Raw genomic sequence first — 17668 nt, 5'->3', positions numbered from 1 at the left:
TTTGGGGGCGGGCGGGGTGAGGTGGGGTGACACCAGTGTCACCCTTACACCCCGCGGTGATTGGTGCTGTACTTTACAGCACCAATCACCTCCGATCCCGTGTCACCGGCGAACGTTATTCGCCGGTGACACAGGAAAACGCTGTGAATGGCTGTTCACACTGAACAGCCAATCACAGCGATCGCCGACGGGGGGGCGGCATCGCAGCCCCCCCTGGGCATGCACGGACATGTCTGCTGTCAGGGACAGCAGACATGTTGAAACTGTCACCGCGTCTATAGACGCGGTGACAGTTTAAATCCATGACGTACATTTACGCCATGTGTCGGGAAGTGCTTCCCGACCATGACGTAAATGTACGTCAAATGTCGGGAAGGGGTTAATTGATTTATGGTTATTCCTGTCCGTTATTGAAGTTCATTAACATTTTCATCCAGATCCATCCAGCAGAAGCTCCAGAACAGGCTCCCTGGGTCAAAGTTCTGACCAGCGTACACAAACTGGAGATCTGACAGGGACCCACCACCCCTTAAACTTGTCCAATATAAAACTGGACCAACTTGTGTTGATTTCATCCCAATTTGTGCAGGGGTGTCTGAATTTTATATGTAATACCCAGTTTTCACTGCAAGGCAAATTTCCGGGTCTAGCATGTCGACCCGGTAATTTGCCTTTTAACAAGGGTTTTTTTGCAGTGTGAACTGTCTGCATACCCGGATCTCAAACATGGCTAAAACCCTTCTTTTTACCCGTTTATGAGATCCAGCTATGCAGACGCGGGTTGACCCGTTCACACTGCAAAAAAAAACCTGTGTTAAAAAGGCAAATTACCGGGTAGAACTGCTTCACCCGGGAATTTGCCTTGCAGTGAGAACGAGGGTCCGTCGCCACAGCTCCCAAGATTTAAAAGCCGGGTAAAAGCGGTGTGAACACGGCATTCGATTTAATATTGTTGGCTTTTGTATGAGTTGTGTCATCTCTATTTCTTTTATTTTATTCTTCAGTTTCTTCAATATTTTCTGTCTCTGTTTGTTGTGACTATAAGTATTGACAAGAAGATACTGCAATACTTAAAAATCCACCCCCCCCCCGCCCCCCCCCTCTTTTTGTACGTAATTAACTTCTACGCTATGAGCGGCTGGAATAAAACATGAGCGTTAGTTCAGCCCTGGAGCTGATGTTATAGTGATGATTGCAATGGAGATAAAGTATTTCTCACGGCAGATTCTGCTTAGCGGAGCTTTAAACCATCTGGCCCCATAATTAAATAATAGCCGTGGTACTGAGCGATGCCGAGTTCCCCTCCTTTCCCACCCAATTTACAATGCAGAATTCTAATTGATAACAAATGATTTGATCTGCCTGGAAATTGCATGTCTCTGATAAGATTTCCGCAGAAACCTTCCGGTAACCTAGTCAGACCTTTCGTCCCGCCATTAGCATCCTTCGGAGAGGAGGATTCTGGGAGTCTCGCTCATAATCTATTGCAAGACTCGCCCTCTGTGGCATAAAAAGGGAGGGCAAAGAATACGTAATGGCCCATGAAAATAATTGTAGAAATAGCCTTAGACTAAACATTACAATTTAGTTTTTTATCTACAAACTGCTGTTTTAATTTTGCGCGTGTGTGTGTGTGTGGAGTTTTATTATGTCTTTACACTCAAGTACACACGTTTATGTATATTTATACATATGTCCCTTGAAAGTGCTTCTCCGTGTTGTACCTCGGTAGTTTGAGCGGTGTCACATTAACCGAGCACTTTCCCAGCAAGTCTAGAATTAAATTGTCTTAGAGGTCATTCCAAGAGTGCTCCAAATTTGCTGTATAATTTAGGAGCATGTTAATGACTACACTGTAACCTTTCCACAAGACCCATCAGCCGGTAATGGAGAAGAGGAGCACATTCCCCGGTGGACTTTCATTAAATCCTTCCACGCGTCCAGCATTTTGCAGAGGAGGGGTACTGCGTTGATCTTGTGCCCTCTTCCACACATCACCCGATGTGGACATACTGAGTACAGCCAGGTGATGCCTTTTCTAGGCATTACGTGCAAGTGCTTTGTCTGGAGAAAGTTTTCTGCAACAAAAAGGGGAAAAAAATGATTTTGTGTTGTTGCTGAATCATATAACCAAGATTAGGTTATTTAACACCATGGTGGGAGGTGACCTAATTATTTTGGATTTTTGGCTTTAGTAACTTTTTAAATTGACAGTTATTTATTAATCATTTTAATTCAAAAAAAATATATATAATTTTATGTGTCATCTATATATATTTCTAGTGTCCGTGAGTCTCTGAAACACTGCCATCTGCAGGCAGAGATTGAAACTACATCTCTTTCTCACACATGCATATACACAGAATGTAGCAGACTAGCTTTGAAGATTTTGCTTTTGAGCGGACTTAATAGTACAGGTAGAGTCTCATGTATCCAGAGATCTCTTATCCGAAATATTCCAAACACCATGGTTTTTTTAGAATATTTTGGATCACCCCCAACCCTTTTTTTTTTTAAACTTACCAAGTCCCCCGATGTCCACAGCCGTCTTCAGGATCTTCTTCGGCATCGTTAGTGGTCCCAGGAGTGCATTGCGCAGGGGCGTCACCGGCACGCCTGCAAACTCCCGCAATGCATCACTGGGCCTGAAGGCCGCTGAGGATGCTGTGGGACTATCGGGGGGACCAGGTAAGTATGTTAAAAAAATATATATATAATTATTATTTAAAAAACTTAAAAATCCCTTATCCAAAATCCCCAGAATTTCGGATAAGGGATACTCCACCTGTAATATATATGGGCTTGTATTGGTTTCCAGGTGGAAGTACCTATAGCACACACTTTTTTTCCCTCTATGTCATTCCCCTCCACTAACAGGGGATCTGTTAGAGGTGCAGCTTTGTATTATAGCGCATAGCAAGGATCATATTGCATTACACACACACACTCATATCAGGCTGATCCACAAGTAGGCGCTATTCAGTGTGTGAAATTATGCAAGCGCAGCAGGAGGAGTGTTGTGGGAAGACACGCCAACTTCCGGGTTCTGTGATCTGCTTGCCATGCCTAAAAACACAGCAGTGACACACATTAAGCCGTGATGTAACGGAGCATCACGTTCAGAGTGATGTCACTAGTTCCATCGGAATGACTAGACTGCATTCATATAACAGGTATACGTTTATAATGATTGACTTGATGATGAAAGCAGTGGAAGGAATTGTCGCTGATGGAAGCGTCCTCTGTATTGGAATCTGTCATCATTATCAATGTTTGTTTATGAGTCTCCACAGATTCCGAAGCGCCGCTCAAACAATGTGTAACATTTAAAATGATTTACGGTTACATTTTTCCTGGTCAGGTTTGTCCCTTCCAGAACATAACCCAAAGTGACATTGATAGGTGGCTCTGATGAGATGATGATGTCATAAATGTGTGGTAGTAACCAATTACTTAACTACTTTCTGGCTAGTATAATATAATGCGCACTAAATTCATATGGTGTGTCTATATAATATATTGTAGGCCCGATGCGAAAGTGAAACGAGCAAATGTTCGGAAATGGTGTAAAACAAATAACTAAACTTTGTGATAAACCTTCGCCCGTCAACTTCCAGTGGCTCTGTGAAAGAGTTAACGCTCAGCCTTGTTTAGCCATGTAGATCAGCAACAAATCAATTTTTATGTGGCTGTTTTCCTTTGGTTTAATGTCCAGATCCCTAATGAACTCGCTTACTCCCGATGCAAGTTTATTTACAAGCCTGTAAAAGAGAAGGGGGAAAAAAAAGGAGACTTGCACTTTATTTCACAGCGTGATATCATCTCGGGACATAAATAATAGCATGAAACAAAGGCGGCGAGCGCCGAACACAAAGTGGGTAGTGCTGGCTAGTCATCTGGAATAAGCAAATAAAGTCGCCACAGCTAAATACAGTAGTGGGAATGTGACGCCGAGCTCAATTTCCGAGGCCTGCAGAGATTATTATTATTATTATTATTATTATTATTATTATTATTTAGAATTATTATCCTTTATTTATGTGGCCCAACAAGTGTTCCGCAGCACCTAACAAAGTACACATATTATATTATCTGAAAAAAAAAAGAAAATGGTGACTTTGAGTACGAGACATTGCAGGGCAGGTGCATGCGTTACCGTTGTAGGAAGTGCTGTATTGAATAGATCAGAGTTCTCCAAGTTCCGCCATTACAGTGCAGGTGTTAAGGATATCTATGAGGAGAGTATACGTCTCATGAGAGATCCTAATAGGGAAAGGAAGACAGAAGGGGGTGTCATAAGTGGGAGAGACAGTGAGCATGGTCTTATGGGTTTGTATTAGTTAAGTTCTCTCACCTATTATTCTGTTTCTTGAATGAATACAATTCACTTTCTCTGACTCCCCAAATCGTGCTCAGATCAGGCTGTTTTTCAGCAGAAAATGTCACCTGAAGCCACTTTCTTACTATATATATTATGCTGTGTAGAATAATGCAGCGTCCTGCACCGGAAAGACATAAGTAAAGAATTTCCATTTACTAATGGAATCCCCTCAATCGACTGGGTTGATCGGTGAAAGGTAAAGCAGGGTAACTGCACTTGTCCATTTAACACTTTATTCTATACAGTACTGTAGCTTGTCACTGGAAAAGTGATTTAACTCCTTTACTGACCCCAAACTCAGTCCTTAGAACCCCCAACAGTGCATGTTTTCCAGGTCTCTTCACAGACTCACAAGTGATATAATCGGCTCCGTCTGTCGATCTTTTAAAATGTCAGTGAGTAATAAATACACCTGTGCTCCTGTTTTACCTGTAATCTGTGACTTGTTTAGGGGCCTGAAGAAGGAGTTGTGTTACCACTACTATAGGCATTTGTTTATTGAAATCCTAGTCATTGATAGCAACATAATGTCTGTGTCACTGACTCACTGACCTGAGATTACATGTTAGATCACCTTTACCTGTATCAATGCTATTCATCCAGTCCCAGTGAGACCACTATGGCTGTACCAGCCCCACATTGTTCTGCTGCGCTCGAGTCTCTACATTACTCTTTACAGCTCAGCATGTCCCAGGTAGTTGCTGAGACACTGGTCCTTGTAAACTCCCTGCAAACCACACGGCCAAACTACACAGTCATCTCAGTGTAAATCCTTGTTCTTTTCTATTAATATTGAAGTGGTACAAAATGTAACACCATTAAGCTCTGCGTTTTTGTATTTCTTCTCATAGGGCCATGTTGGTACCACAGCCACCAAGAAGATTGATGTGTATCTCTCAATGCAGACTAGCCAGGACAAGCTGCTGCCAATGACTGTGGTAACGATTGCCAACGCCAAGGTTCATGACCTCATTGGGCTGATCTGCTGGCAGTATACCACTGAAGGACGGGAGCCAAAGCTGAAGTAACTACTTTATGGAACTCTTTCTAAGCCAGTGTTGTTGTTGGAATACGTATGCCAAGTTATATAAACGGAAGCCTACACTGGATACTTCTAGAGAAGTTCAAACTTGTTAATTGGAAATTTAGTGGGGTATTAAATTCACTCCGGTTTTTGAGGCTAGCCAAAAAAGCAGACTTTCCTAATCACTTGCGGATGTTTTCGGGCAGTTTTTAGTCATGTTTTGACTATGTAGTTAGTTTTTTAAAAGTCGAAACTGCATTGGCGACACATGGCTAAAAAATAGTTAGAAAGGAACGCAGTTTAGACAAAAACAAGACCATGCCGGATTCATCACTTAAATTGAATGTCAAATGTAAAGTTGACCTAGATTTCTTGACTATCAAAAAAATTTGACTTGTTCAATAATCTGCACCAACAACTGTTCAGCGAGTAGATATATCTCATATCTCCCAACATAACCCATTCCAGGAGGGACAAGATACTCTGTTTCTGAACTTCCAGACAGTTGGAGAGATAGGGCTGCAGCAGAGTCCAAAATGTAGATAGGGGAGCCCCACAAACCTCCACCTCACACACACCAGTCCAGGACTCACTGGCAGGTGTGGCTCCCCTATTTGAATTCTGAACAGTGGTGACACCTCAGCAACTGCCACTGGCAAGGAAGTCCAGGAGCAGAGCATTTTGTCCCTCCTGGAATGGGTCATGTTGTTGAGTATGATAATATTATATTCCAGTTTCTCCAAGTTGAGGGGAAATGCCTACAGTGAGAAGTTCCTTTACCATGTGAGGCATTGGAAGGGTGTAGCTGTGTTTTTGTTAAATAGCGAGTGGGGGGTCCTGTCATTTTTAAACCAGAAAGATAAATAGAAACTTGTGAATTTGTTAATGCGCGGATTTTGAAACCTAGAGTGAAAGCGGTTCCAAGGCAGAACATTTTCCCTTTGACAATGACTGCCGGAGAGCTGGCTGTGAGGAGGGAATGCCCGTTAATTAGTCCACCTAGGTCACCATAGAATTGGAGAAAATTGATACTGACAAATATATCGGTTTTAATTCCACGTTGGCAATCTATTCTGTAGAAATGTACAGCCCCCGCTAATATTAATGTGTCATTATTACTTGCCGGATCTAATAATAAATATCTCTTAAGCATGACAAGTTAGTATAGATCAGCCAGAAGGGGCAAACTCACCCAGCCGCCTCTGAAGCAAAAGGTTTTGGGAATTAATTGAGGGAATTTCAAATCAGGTAGCAAGCAAAATAACTCAGTGCCACATTCAATCAATAGCCAGAGTAAATCAGCTGCTTTTAATTCCCGAAAATGATCCATATAGATCAAGCGAGCAATTAAACAATTAGCATGCACTTTGAGATTAATTAATTTCCGCATCAATCATGCAATTAAAACTGGAGATTCTAAAAGAGGGAGTTTGCGCGCTGCTGCGAGTAAAGGTCCCTGGTTATGTGGAGTGAATTTTAGAATTCTAGATGACCAAATGCTTACCAGGATTTTGTTCAGGATTTGGGCTATGAGGTTCTGGGTAGTGATATAATGTTTAACGCTTCAGTTTAAAGAGACCGCAGCCTGCAACATCATTGTGTTTATCTCTCACAACTATGGGGGTTATGTTTGCTACCCTTTTTGCTGGTCCTGTTTTGGTTCTTCCTGGTCCTGATCATTTATTTATAGGTATTATGGGCCTGATTCGCTAAACTGCATATGTTAGCAGCCTACCGAATAGGTATATGCCGCCCAGCCAAACGCCAGCCCGAGCTTACACATCTCTGCACGGGCAAAAAATTTGAGATGCCCAGGTCCCGATTTACCCGGATCTCAAAACTGGATCTTATTGGCTATCCAGCTGTCACATGTTTTGGAGCAAAAACATGTCACAGCATATAGCCAATAGGATCCCGTTTTGAGATCCGGGTAAATCCGGACCTGCACATCTCTACCCACTAACCATTCCCACAGCAGACCTAGCCCCAACCCTTCCCCCTGCCAGCCTAGCCCTAACCCTTCCCCCTGCCAGCCTAGCCCCAACCCTTCCCCCTGAAAGCCTAGCCCCAACCCTTCCCCCTGCCAGCCTAGCCCCAACCCTTCCCCCTGCCAGCTTAGCCCTAACCCTTCCCCCTGCCAGCCTAGCCCTTACCCTTCCCCCTGCCAGCCTAGCCCTAACCCTTCCCCCTGCCAGCCTAGCCCTAACCCTTCCCCCTGCCAGCCTAGCCCTAACCCTTCCCCCTGCCAGCCTAGCCCTAACCCTTCCCCCATCCCAACTGCCGGTATGTTAACAGGATCCCCTCACAACAGTTAACAGTATTCTGAGTAAAGCTACAACCCCCGGCTTGTCCTGCCAACTTCTGAGCATTCTGGGATTTGTAGTTTTTAGAGTTTGAGGGGGAGATTTATTAAGCTCATTGAAGTGATTGTGTCTTTTTTTTTATCACCGGCCAATCAGCTCCTAACTGTGAAGTTACAGGCTTGGTTTAAAAAATGACAGGTAGGAGCTGATTGGCCAGTTGATAAAAAACAGACACTATCACTTCACTAAGCTTAATAAATCCGCCCCTCAGTTTGCCTACTGTTCTTGTTCCTCCTGACAATAGGTTTATATTGCCTACTTCAGACTCCAAAAGCGTTTAGGGGTAAATTGACTAAGATAGGCGTTTAGTGTTCACGCTAGGCTGTTTTAGCGCCCTGCTCTCTAGCCTGCTGCTTGTCCCAGCCGGTGCGCACGGGAAAGCCCAGCGCCGCTGTAGATGCTAGCACTTCCCCGGCAGTGACCTCGGCTGGCCCACCCCGCCTCCGTTGGTGACATCGGTGGCTGGGCCCGCCCCCTTTGGCAACGGCAGTGGCCAGGCCCGCCCCCTTTGGTGACGACAGCATACCACCCCCGACCACAATGGTGATGTTGGAGGGCCCAGTCCACCCCCTTTATGCTGCTCCCGTGCAACACCGTCCTGCCTGGCCCAGTTCCTAGAAGTTCTATTCAAGATGGAATGTTGCCTATAACAACCAATCAGATTCTAACGGTTATCATCTAGAAGGTGCTAAATAAATAAGTAGAATCTTATTGGTTGCTATAGACAACATACCATCTTAGAACTCCTATGTTAGTAAATGTACTAAAAAAAAATAATAAATGCCTCCATAATGGATAATAATGTTATTTCACAGTGTTGCTTTGAATGTTACCTGTGGGATATTCCTGACCATTCCGAGGTTCTGCAGCCCCAAACACGTGTTCTCTGAGAACAGGACTGGGCAGCTTGTTATTCCCCCACCATTGGGAGTGATGGTCCCTGCTAACAATGTATAATACGGCCTTCAGCATCTTTAGATCCTTCACAATATGGGTTTATAATAGAGTAAGGCAAAATGCGTGACTAGAACCTGCAGCTGCACTCCTGCTCTACCACATACATGCAGGGTTTCTCAGGGGCCAGAGGAGAAGTGGCAACCAATCAGCACTGATGTAACATCTACAATTTGCATAATATAACATTATATAGAGCAGCTGATTGGTTGCCATGGGACACTTCTCGTCTGGCTCACTTCTCCTCCCATATCACCGCTTCATACATCTACCCACCAGTCTCACAATGGAGTGTTCTGCTCATATTCAAGCATAGCCAAATCTACAATGCTCTGATTGAAATTGCTACACGCAGTCTGTGTCTGCAAGGAAAAGGAGACGCCATTTATCTGAAGTCCCTGCAGGACATACACATTTCACACTCTGTTAAGATATAAAATGATCTCTAGCAATTCCCCACTAGAGTAACTATCAGTGTCACATACCCTCCAACATGACCCGTTCCATTAGGTACAAAATGCTCTGTTCCTGGACTTCCCTGCCAGTGGCAGTTACAGAGGTGGGACTCCAGCACAGTTAAAAATTTGAAGAGGGGGGTCTCATCAACTGCCAATGAGTCCAGGACAGTGATGTTTGGGGTGGCAGTAGGCGTGGCTCCCCTTTTTGAATATTGGACTGTGCTGCAGCCCCACCTCTCTAACTGTCACTGGCAGGGAAGTCCAGGAACAGAGCATTTTCTACCTAATGGAATGGGTCATAGTGGAGGGTATGGTATCAGAGTTGGGGTTACACTGGCCTCTTGTGGCACACCTGCATTGGATAGAGCATATGAAAACCGTGGGGGCCAGGGCTTATTGCAGCACCCGAAAGTGCTGGGTCCCTCCCATACCCCTGAAATGGCAAAAACATAGGTTTTCCAGATGTGAGCATGAATGAGGTGTAGAGAGTGCAAGAGATCTGGGGAGAGTGGCTGGGGAGAGTGGTTGTAGGTATCTCATGGTGGAGAGTGTAATAAGATGTTGGGCTTCTGGAAATCACGTCGTTTACAGTACAGCAGCCCTCATATTGTGAGTGCTGGACTTTACCTATGGCGGATCTTACACACGGACACTGCTGCGTCATCTTACCAGACAGGTTCCTAAACCTCTGTCCTCAGGACCTCACACGGTGCATGTTTTGCAGGTCTCCTCACAGAATCACAAGTGTAATAATTAGCTCCACCTGTGTATCTTTTCAAATGCGTCCGGTGCAATTGCCGGGTGTCCTGGAAAACATGAACTGTCTGGGGTCCTGGGGAGCGAGTTTGAGGACCCCTGTCTTAGCGTAATCCCCATTGCAAGGCAGTAGCATTATGTGGGGGTAGAATACCTACCAGTCACACTGTTCTCTCACTGGAAGAACGGTCAAATATTTCCGGAATTGTTCAGAATTAAAAAAATATCTGATGGCAAGTAGGGGGATTAAATGTTTTTTGTTTTGTTTGTTTTTTCTTGACCCCCGGCGGAGGTTTTAGACTGTTATGCCGATCGGAATGCGAGTTATTGGTCGCCCGTAATGTCAAAGTTCAGCTTTTCACACATGTTTGACGGCAGCAAGCCCAATATTTTACATGGGATTTAGCCATTTTTGGGCATCTGAACCCAGTAATGGGTTGTCATTTAGTTCTGTCTGATTGGCATAACAAGTATTGACGAGAGAGCGGGTGCAAAAACTTAAATAACCCCTTAGCGCTCTGAATTGTCACATACCTTACCGTTCAGCTACCTGGGCTGGACGCAGTGCCTTGATACCGCACGTGTCCTGTTAATGAAATGAGAAGTTCCCTGCGACTGCGTCTGTAAGACTTGCAGCCAGTGTGTTTCTGAGGCTCTCTCTCTGCAGAGACTCCCGAGCACATTGTTTCTGCAGCATGTATGATTGAGACGCTGAGCGCAGCATATATCATTTTAATGAAACCTTTTGAACCTCTCTCCTTTTATTTGGATGAAGCATTTCCATGGAATGTTTAGCAGCGGATGTTTCCCCCGACACTCCGCAGGCCTGAGTTATGGCTCTGTCTCTCCAGCGCAGCAGATTTTATCCACATTACAATCATGTCCCTATTGTCTCACACGCGCACGCAAAGCGAGTCTGCACCGCCGCTTTTATGGCCACTTGTGGCTGGCGCCTGAGGCACTTGGTGACCCAGCCGTATGTTTGGCCAGGCGTTATATCTTCTTTCTAGCATCTGGCACCGTGTCCTGCAATTCCAGCAGGGAATGGATGCTGAGGTCAATGTTGGGCTTCTGGAAATCACGTCGGTGTTGGTGGTGGTTTAACCGCTCGCTGGCAGAAGAGGAGGAATAAATTACAAGTACTTAGAGGAGCGAAAGTCAGGTTGCAGCAGTTTACGATTAATCCCCAACAATTAAACTTAGGAGCAAATTGACGGCTTAAACCGTAAATAAAATATTACGAGCATTCTAGAGTTTTACACTTTTTATATATTGTGACATTTTATTATACTTTTAGTATTCTGTATAGAAATTTACTCTTCTAAAGTATAATAACAAAGTCGACACCTTGCAAATGTAAAGGCCCCCATACACTAATGGTGTGTACACACGGTCCACATGCCGTGCGATGCGAGTCCCGATGCGATCTGATCGCATCAGGACTCGCATCGCACAGCATGAAGAAGAGGAGAGGACAGTACCGATACCTGTCACCAGGTGCCGGGCAGGGGCACAGATGGCAGGGTGCTGCGACACTCGGGCCGCAGCACAGCAACAGCTTCCCCCCGCCGCATACATCAGAGGCCACACACCCCGCCCTCCTCTATCCGGCGGACTTCCGGGTCACTGCGCATCAGCCCTGCAGCCCCGGGAGAAGCCCCTCTGGCTGCCGGAGCTATCTGCGTATGTAAGGCACAAAGACTATAGAGAGCAGATCTGCACTATATAGTCTTGCCTGCCCTCACTATGTCGCTGCCGATTAGCGCTCACATGGGAGTGCGCATTGGGCTCGCAAGCCCTAAAAAGTACACAATCGGCATGCGATATGGCTTCCGATGTTCACTATATCGGCAACATCGGAAGCCATATCGCACCGTGTGTACACACCATTAGGCGGATCGGGCCGACAATCGGGTGATATCGTCCCAAATAGCATGTGTATAACATCCGATCCGATTTTGTTTGGTTTCGTGTGCATTGAACCGGTGTCGGAGGTCGTACGCGCAGTATACAGTCTGATCCCCTCCTGGTGGTGGGGAACGGGATTGCATGTGATATATCACATACGGAAGAACCGCATGCAATACAAGGTCCCGGGTGGCTCGAGGGATCTGATGCGATTTCTACCATTGGAGAAGTCGCATAGTGTATGGGGGCCTTTAGGCTCCCATTCGGAGAGGCATAGACTTTATATAAGTTTGTCATTGTCATATATTGTTTCTACATCTATACATAAAGGCATCTGTTTTGACATCTGAACCAGTATGCAGCGTTTGCTAGGAAACACTGACCTCACTTTAGTTTAAGAACGAGTAGAAAGTTGGCGCTGTTCTAAATCCAGGTTTGACCGTTCTATAATACCGATGTATTGATACTCGGCTGCAGTAATATTATATAATATGGACTTTATACTAATGCATTCAAAAGAAATCCAATATTATCCCAGGATCATTCTAGCAGTTCGGCATGATTATATTAGTGGGTGATATCATGTTGTTGATCTGAATATTTTAGGCAAACTCAGTATTTGTCTGAGCATTTGGCACATAGCTGTAACATGTGCATTGCTTCTAACCTCCAGCCAGCATCAAAGGTAACGGGAACGGGAGCTAATTGTTGGACCAGTCCCTTTCCTGACTGCGGTTGTTGGGGATCAGATGTTTGCTTTCCAATGGTCCATGCGGCTCGACCTGTCCGGTCTTTGTGGTGGTTATTCTGGTTCACTCGCAAAGACAAATTCACTCTAATGAACAAAACCATGTGCACTGCAGGTGGGGCAGATGTAACATTTGCAGAGAGAGTTAGATTTGGGTGGGGTTTGTACTTCAAACTGATATCTATATTACAGTGTAAAAATAAAGCAGCTAGTATTTACCCTGCACAGAAACAATAAAACACCCAAATCTAACTCTCTCTGCACATGTTACATCTGCCCCCCTGCAGTGCACATGGTTTTGTCCATTAGAGGGTGAATTTGCGAGTGAACCAGAATAACCCACTTTGTGGCTAATGTTCGAAGATCCTGCACCTGTAAGTCTCCCCATCCATAATGAGGGAATATAATGTCCCAAATATATAGTTCAGACAGTATAAAGTATATATATATGCAGTGTTCTGGCATGCATTACATTAATATTCATTTATTTTGTATTTTATAAATAATTGTATGTTGTGGTTAGTTCAACAATATCTGCAAATAAACGCAGCGATCATTTAACTTCTCACTGAAGTATGGCCGAACCGGACTCTGTGCTGGATTGTGATAGGCTGCACCATTAAGCCCACAAAATGGCCGCATCCAATGTTTTTGTAGGTGACCGGTCATTGTAAGTGATTCTTTTTCATCCGAATATTAGCATTCACACCTCACACCCATAACCTATATATAGAATCTCACACAGACCTATTCAGAGACTTCCAGTTGGAAAGGTCACTGCATGCGTTTATTTGGTCAGCAATTTAGATCTAACGATTCCAAAATGGCTTTGGGTGTAGGGTTTCAACGATAACTCTATATGGTGTAAACATCTGCATCTCGATATGTGTGGCCTCATTAACCCTTCCAGTGCCGAGTGGATTTGTCAAAATTGGTGTGAAAATTGCCAAGCAAACCTTTTTATTCATCATAATGACCAGTCATGTTACTTTATATAAATATATCATCTTTTTTTACACATTTTTTTTATTTGAATTCGTATAACACATGTGAGAGACGCTGGCATTTTTATCCGATATATATTGTGCATCTCTCACAGAAATGTTGACACTCATTGCTAAGCATGAAACGTATGGAACATTCTTAACGCCTCAGTCTCCTTTTTATACGAGTGCGCGCTTTATAAAATGTGACCGACCGCTTCATTTTCTTCACTTGCAGTGATAACGTGGACTCGTTCTGCCTACATATCGCGGAGGATGACGGTGAGGTCGACACAGATTTCCCCCCACTCGATTCCAATGAGCCTATACACAAGTTTGGTTTCAGCACCCTGGCTCTTGTGGAGAAATATTCCTCCCCGAACCTGGCAGCGAAGCAGTCCCTGTTTGTAAGGATGTAAGTACGGAACTCATTGGGTGGATTACACGCTTGGTTATAGGAAGTGTAGAGGAAATCTTGTACATCTGTGTATGTCATAGGACTAAACTAGGATTCCCTTCACTGTTTTTTTGAAATGTCAGGTCCAAACGCACAATTTTGGCGGGTCACGTGTTTAGGTGCGTTTACGATCCAATGCACGGTCCCGTGGGTCATGAGGTGGATCCTGCGATCTTATTTGCTGCACACATGGGGGCAGATGTATTAAGCCTTAACAAGAGATAAATCCAAGGGTGATAAAGGGCCAGATGCACTAAGCTTGATAAAATGGAGAGTGATAAACAACCAGCCAATCAGATGCTGCCTGATATTTTTGAAACACCCTCTGTGACATAGCAGGTAGGAGCTGATTGGCTGGCTGGTTTATCACTCTCCATTTTATCACTTTTGAAGCTCAGTGCATCTGGCCCAAAGAGAGATAAACGTCCAGCCAATCAGCTCCTTACTGACTTTTTTCAAACACAGACTGTAACATGGCAGTTATCAGGTGATTGGTTGGCATTTATCTCTTGTTAAGGCTTAATACATCTGCCCCATGATCTGAAGATGGAACAAGCAGTACGCTGGAAGTTACAAATCTTTCAAATGAATCTTACGCAAAATTACAGTCACGCGATATAATTTGTGCCTGGGAAGCTGCCGGGGAGTTAAAGGGAAATCGTGACCCGATCTGGATCGGATGCTGGTTGTCCTGATGTATGGCAAGCTTAAGTAAAGCCCCGTACACACTGGGAGACTCACGTGAAAGCCGCCCCAGTGTGTACGGGGCAGCGATGAGCTCTGCTCCGCGTTCCTGCATCATCACTGCCAGCCGCCGCGCATTGGCTGGTATTACCAGCCGATGAGCGACAGAGTAGAAGGCGTTTCTGCTATGGAAAGTCGCAACCTGGTGAAAATGGATGGGCACGGGGAGAAATGCTCAGTGTGTATGGACCTGAAGGGGGTTGTTCAGTAAAGCAAGGTCATTCATGGATAAAACCATGTGCACTGCAGGTGGGGCAGATGTAACATGTTCAGAGAAAGTTAGATTTGGGTGGGGTGTGTTAAAACTGAAATCTAAATTGCAGTGTAAAAATATAGCAGCCAGTATTTACCCTGCACAGAAACAATATAAACCACCCAAATATAACTCTGCACGTGGTACATTTGCCTCACCTGCAGTGCACATGGTTTTGCCCATTTTATGGTGTGTACACACTTGTACAATGTGCATGAGATTTTGACTATATAGTCAAAATCTCATCTGGATCTCATGCAGATCGCACAGGTTTTAACCCTTGCGATCCCGATGCGCGCTCCCGTATCGCAGCCAGAAAGTCTTGGCTGCATAGACTGTATAGTGCAGATCTGCACTATATAGTCTAAATTGTATGCAGATAGTCTAAATTGTAATATAGTCTAAATTGTACAAGTGTGCACACACCATCAGAGAAAGAGATTTTGCTTTTGATATCCCAGTCTGCATAACGCTGAATAATAAACGCGGAAAGTCTTCAGTCGGTTGCGGTCAGCTCTTTCTTTGTGGGAGCTGAGCTTGGTACAGAGTAATGTGCGATCCCGTGAGCTGACATTTGATACCATCGTGTTCTGGTCTTTAATGTCTGTTAGCAGTACAGAATCATTATGGTAATATGGGCCTTAAATGTTCACAGATCTGTTTATCCAAAATAGATCTGGCTTCTAAAGTTACGAATAGTTCCACTTTGCTTGGCCAGTTAAGCAGCTTGATCAGCAGATCGGTGTTAGCCCACCCGTGTGATCTAGCTGGCGGCATGTGAGATGTCCCTGGTGGTATTGTTGTAGTGTGAATTCTAGAAAATCAGCGGGCTTAATGATCTCCTGTGACACGTTCTTGTTTTTGGAATTACAATAATTGGAATATTGTATAATTATATAGTCATTACGTCAGCAGCTGACAAAAATCTGGCCAAGTATAAAAGTGCTGTATATATGCAAAGTTCTCTACATATACACCAGTAATAGTCAGTAGGGACTAAATAATAAATTATCATCTTCACAAGTGGGAAGAGTCCTGAGATATATAATATATATAATAATATAAAAGTACCCTATATTGCTTGGAAACTACCACTTGCGCTTAATGATCTTCCCATCTTTAGCATTTAGCTGTATCCTTGTGATCTGCTGTATATCTAAAGCCCCATACACATGGCCTCCATTCTGAGTGACGGGCTTTAGCACGATCGCTCAGCACACATCACGGTACATCCACGATGCACACCTCGATGTGTGCTGATCGATCTGTGCAGCGTGGCGCTTTGCCTGAATTAAGGCAATGCGTCAAATAAAACTACAAATAACTTCTTGATTTCCAGCGTGTCTGTGTGTAAATTTGCCCTTCCCATGTATGATAAGTTAAGATGTTTCCAACACCGTATCTCCGTTCTTAGCCTATTTTTATGGCCGTTTTGGTATTTAATGAGTGTGTTTCTGATCTGTCCTTCGGGAGACATACCCCCAAATAGGATATAGCCTCTTTAGCCAATTTTTTTTATTTAAGTTTTATTGAGAATTTTCAATACAGTATAAAACACATTCATAACATTCATTAGTATGTATTATTCTAAAACAATTGAAAGAAAGAAAAATATCAAACAAAATAGGGATAGGGGGTGGGGAGATAGGGGGTGGGGGGTACTCTAAGTAGGTGTAATCGTTGGTTGTATGGGTAGAGAGAGGCAACTCCTATCAGTTACAAGCTTCATAGGAAACCGGTTCCGCGAGAGGGTTCACCAATCAACAGGGGTCCCAGGTTTTGGTTCGCAATATAGAGGGCCTGAGCTCTCTTTAGCCAATTTTAAATTTTATATCTTGAGCCCACTTAGGTTTCGTACAATTATTTTAAAGGGTCATTGCTTTTGACTTTTTAAAAATTTACCCCAAAACCCGATGCCTTACCAATTTTGTTCCAAACACTGTTGAGTGTCGAAAAAGTCTGAGGTTTGTTGGAAATGGCTGCAAATTGCTGAAAAACGGCCGTGAATACGACAATCTGCGGCCATTGCCGACAAAACCGATCCGACTAGTTTTAAAGCTGGATCTGTTTTGTCGGAAACTGCCTTCAGGGCTGTCAGAAATAGCGTCCGGCATTGAATTACACCCCCCCCCCCCCCCCCCCCCCTGTAAAGTTTAGAAAATAAGTAAGTAATGGCTTGGGCACTCTATTGTTAAACTACATATGTCAGTATGCTTGGATACAGTCATTGTTTTCAATAAATGTTTTCCAAATAACACAAGATTATGGGCTGTTTCACACAGTACGGTTCCTGCCGCACGGTGAAATCCCGTACGGTCAGGGAGCCGCGCCGCACTCAGAATTTTATAATGGCAGGGATGGCCACAGCCCGGCAGCCGTCCCTTCCAGTGGGGGGATCCGGCTGCAGCCGTGCGGCCGGGCCGTGGCCGTCCCGTGTGAATGGACACAATAGTGTCCATTCACAACTGCTGAGTGCGGCACGGCTCCCTGGCCGTACGGGATTTCACCGTGCGGCAGGAACCGTACTGTGTGAAACAGCCCTATATCTGAATAAAATAATCCTAAAGAAGACGTGCTTGAACTCTGGTTCGTGCAGCCCCCACGCAAAGGCCTGCGCTCCACTTACTGTGTAATGGTTG

General features: G+C 44.4%; 1 protein-coding gene across 1 annotated transcript in view; it reads left to right on the top strand.

The window, feature by feature from the left end:
* Positions 1 to 17668, top strand: part of MAPKAP1 (MAPK associated protein 1) — a 153634-nt gene that overhangs the window by 60535 nt on the left and 75431 nt on the right. The window contains exons 5-6 of the mRNA XM_083160962.1: positions 5233 to 5405; positions 13814 to 13990. Of these exons, the coding sequence (XP_083017088.1) occupies positions 5233 to 5405; positions 13814 to 13990 (350 nt within the window). The remainder of the gene's footprint in view (positions 1 to 5232; positions 5406 to 13813; positions 13991 to 17668) is intronic.

Source organism: Crinia signifera, chromosome 9, assembly GCF_055691185.1.
Source record: "Crinia signifera chromosome 9, ASM5569118v1, whole genome shotgun sequence".
Taxonomy (NCBI): Eukaryota; Metazoa; Chordata; class Amphibia; order Anura; family Myobatrachidae; genus Crinia; species Crinia signifera.
This window is presented reverse-complemented; position numbering and strand designations above follow the sequence as displayed.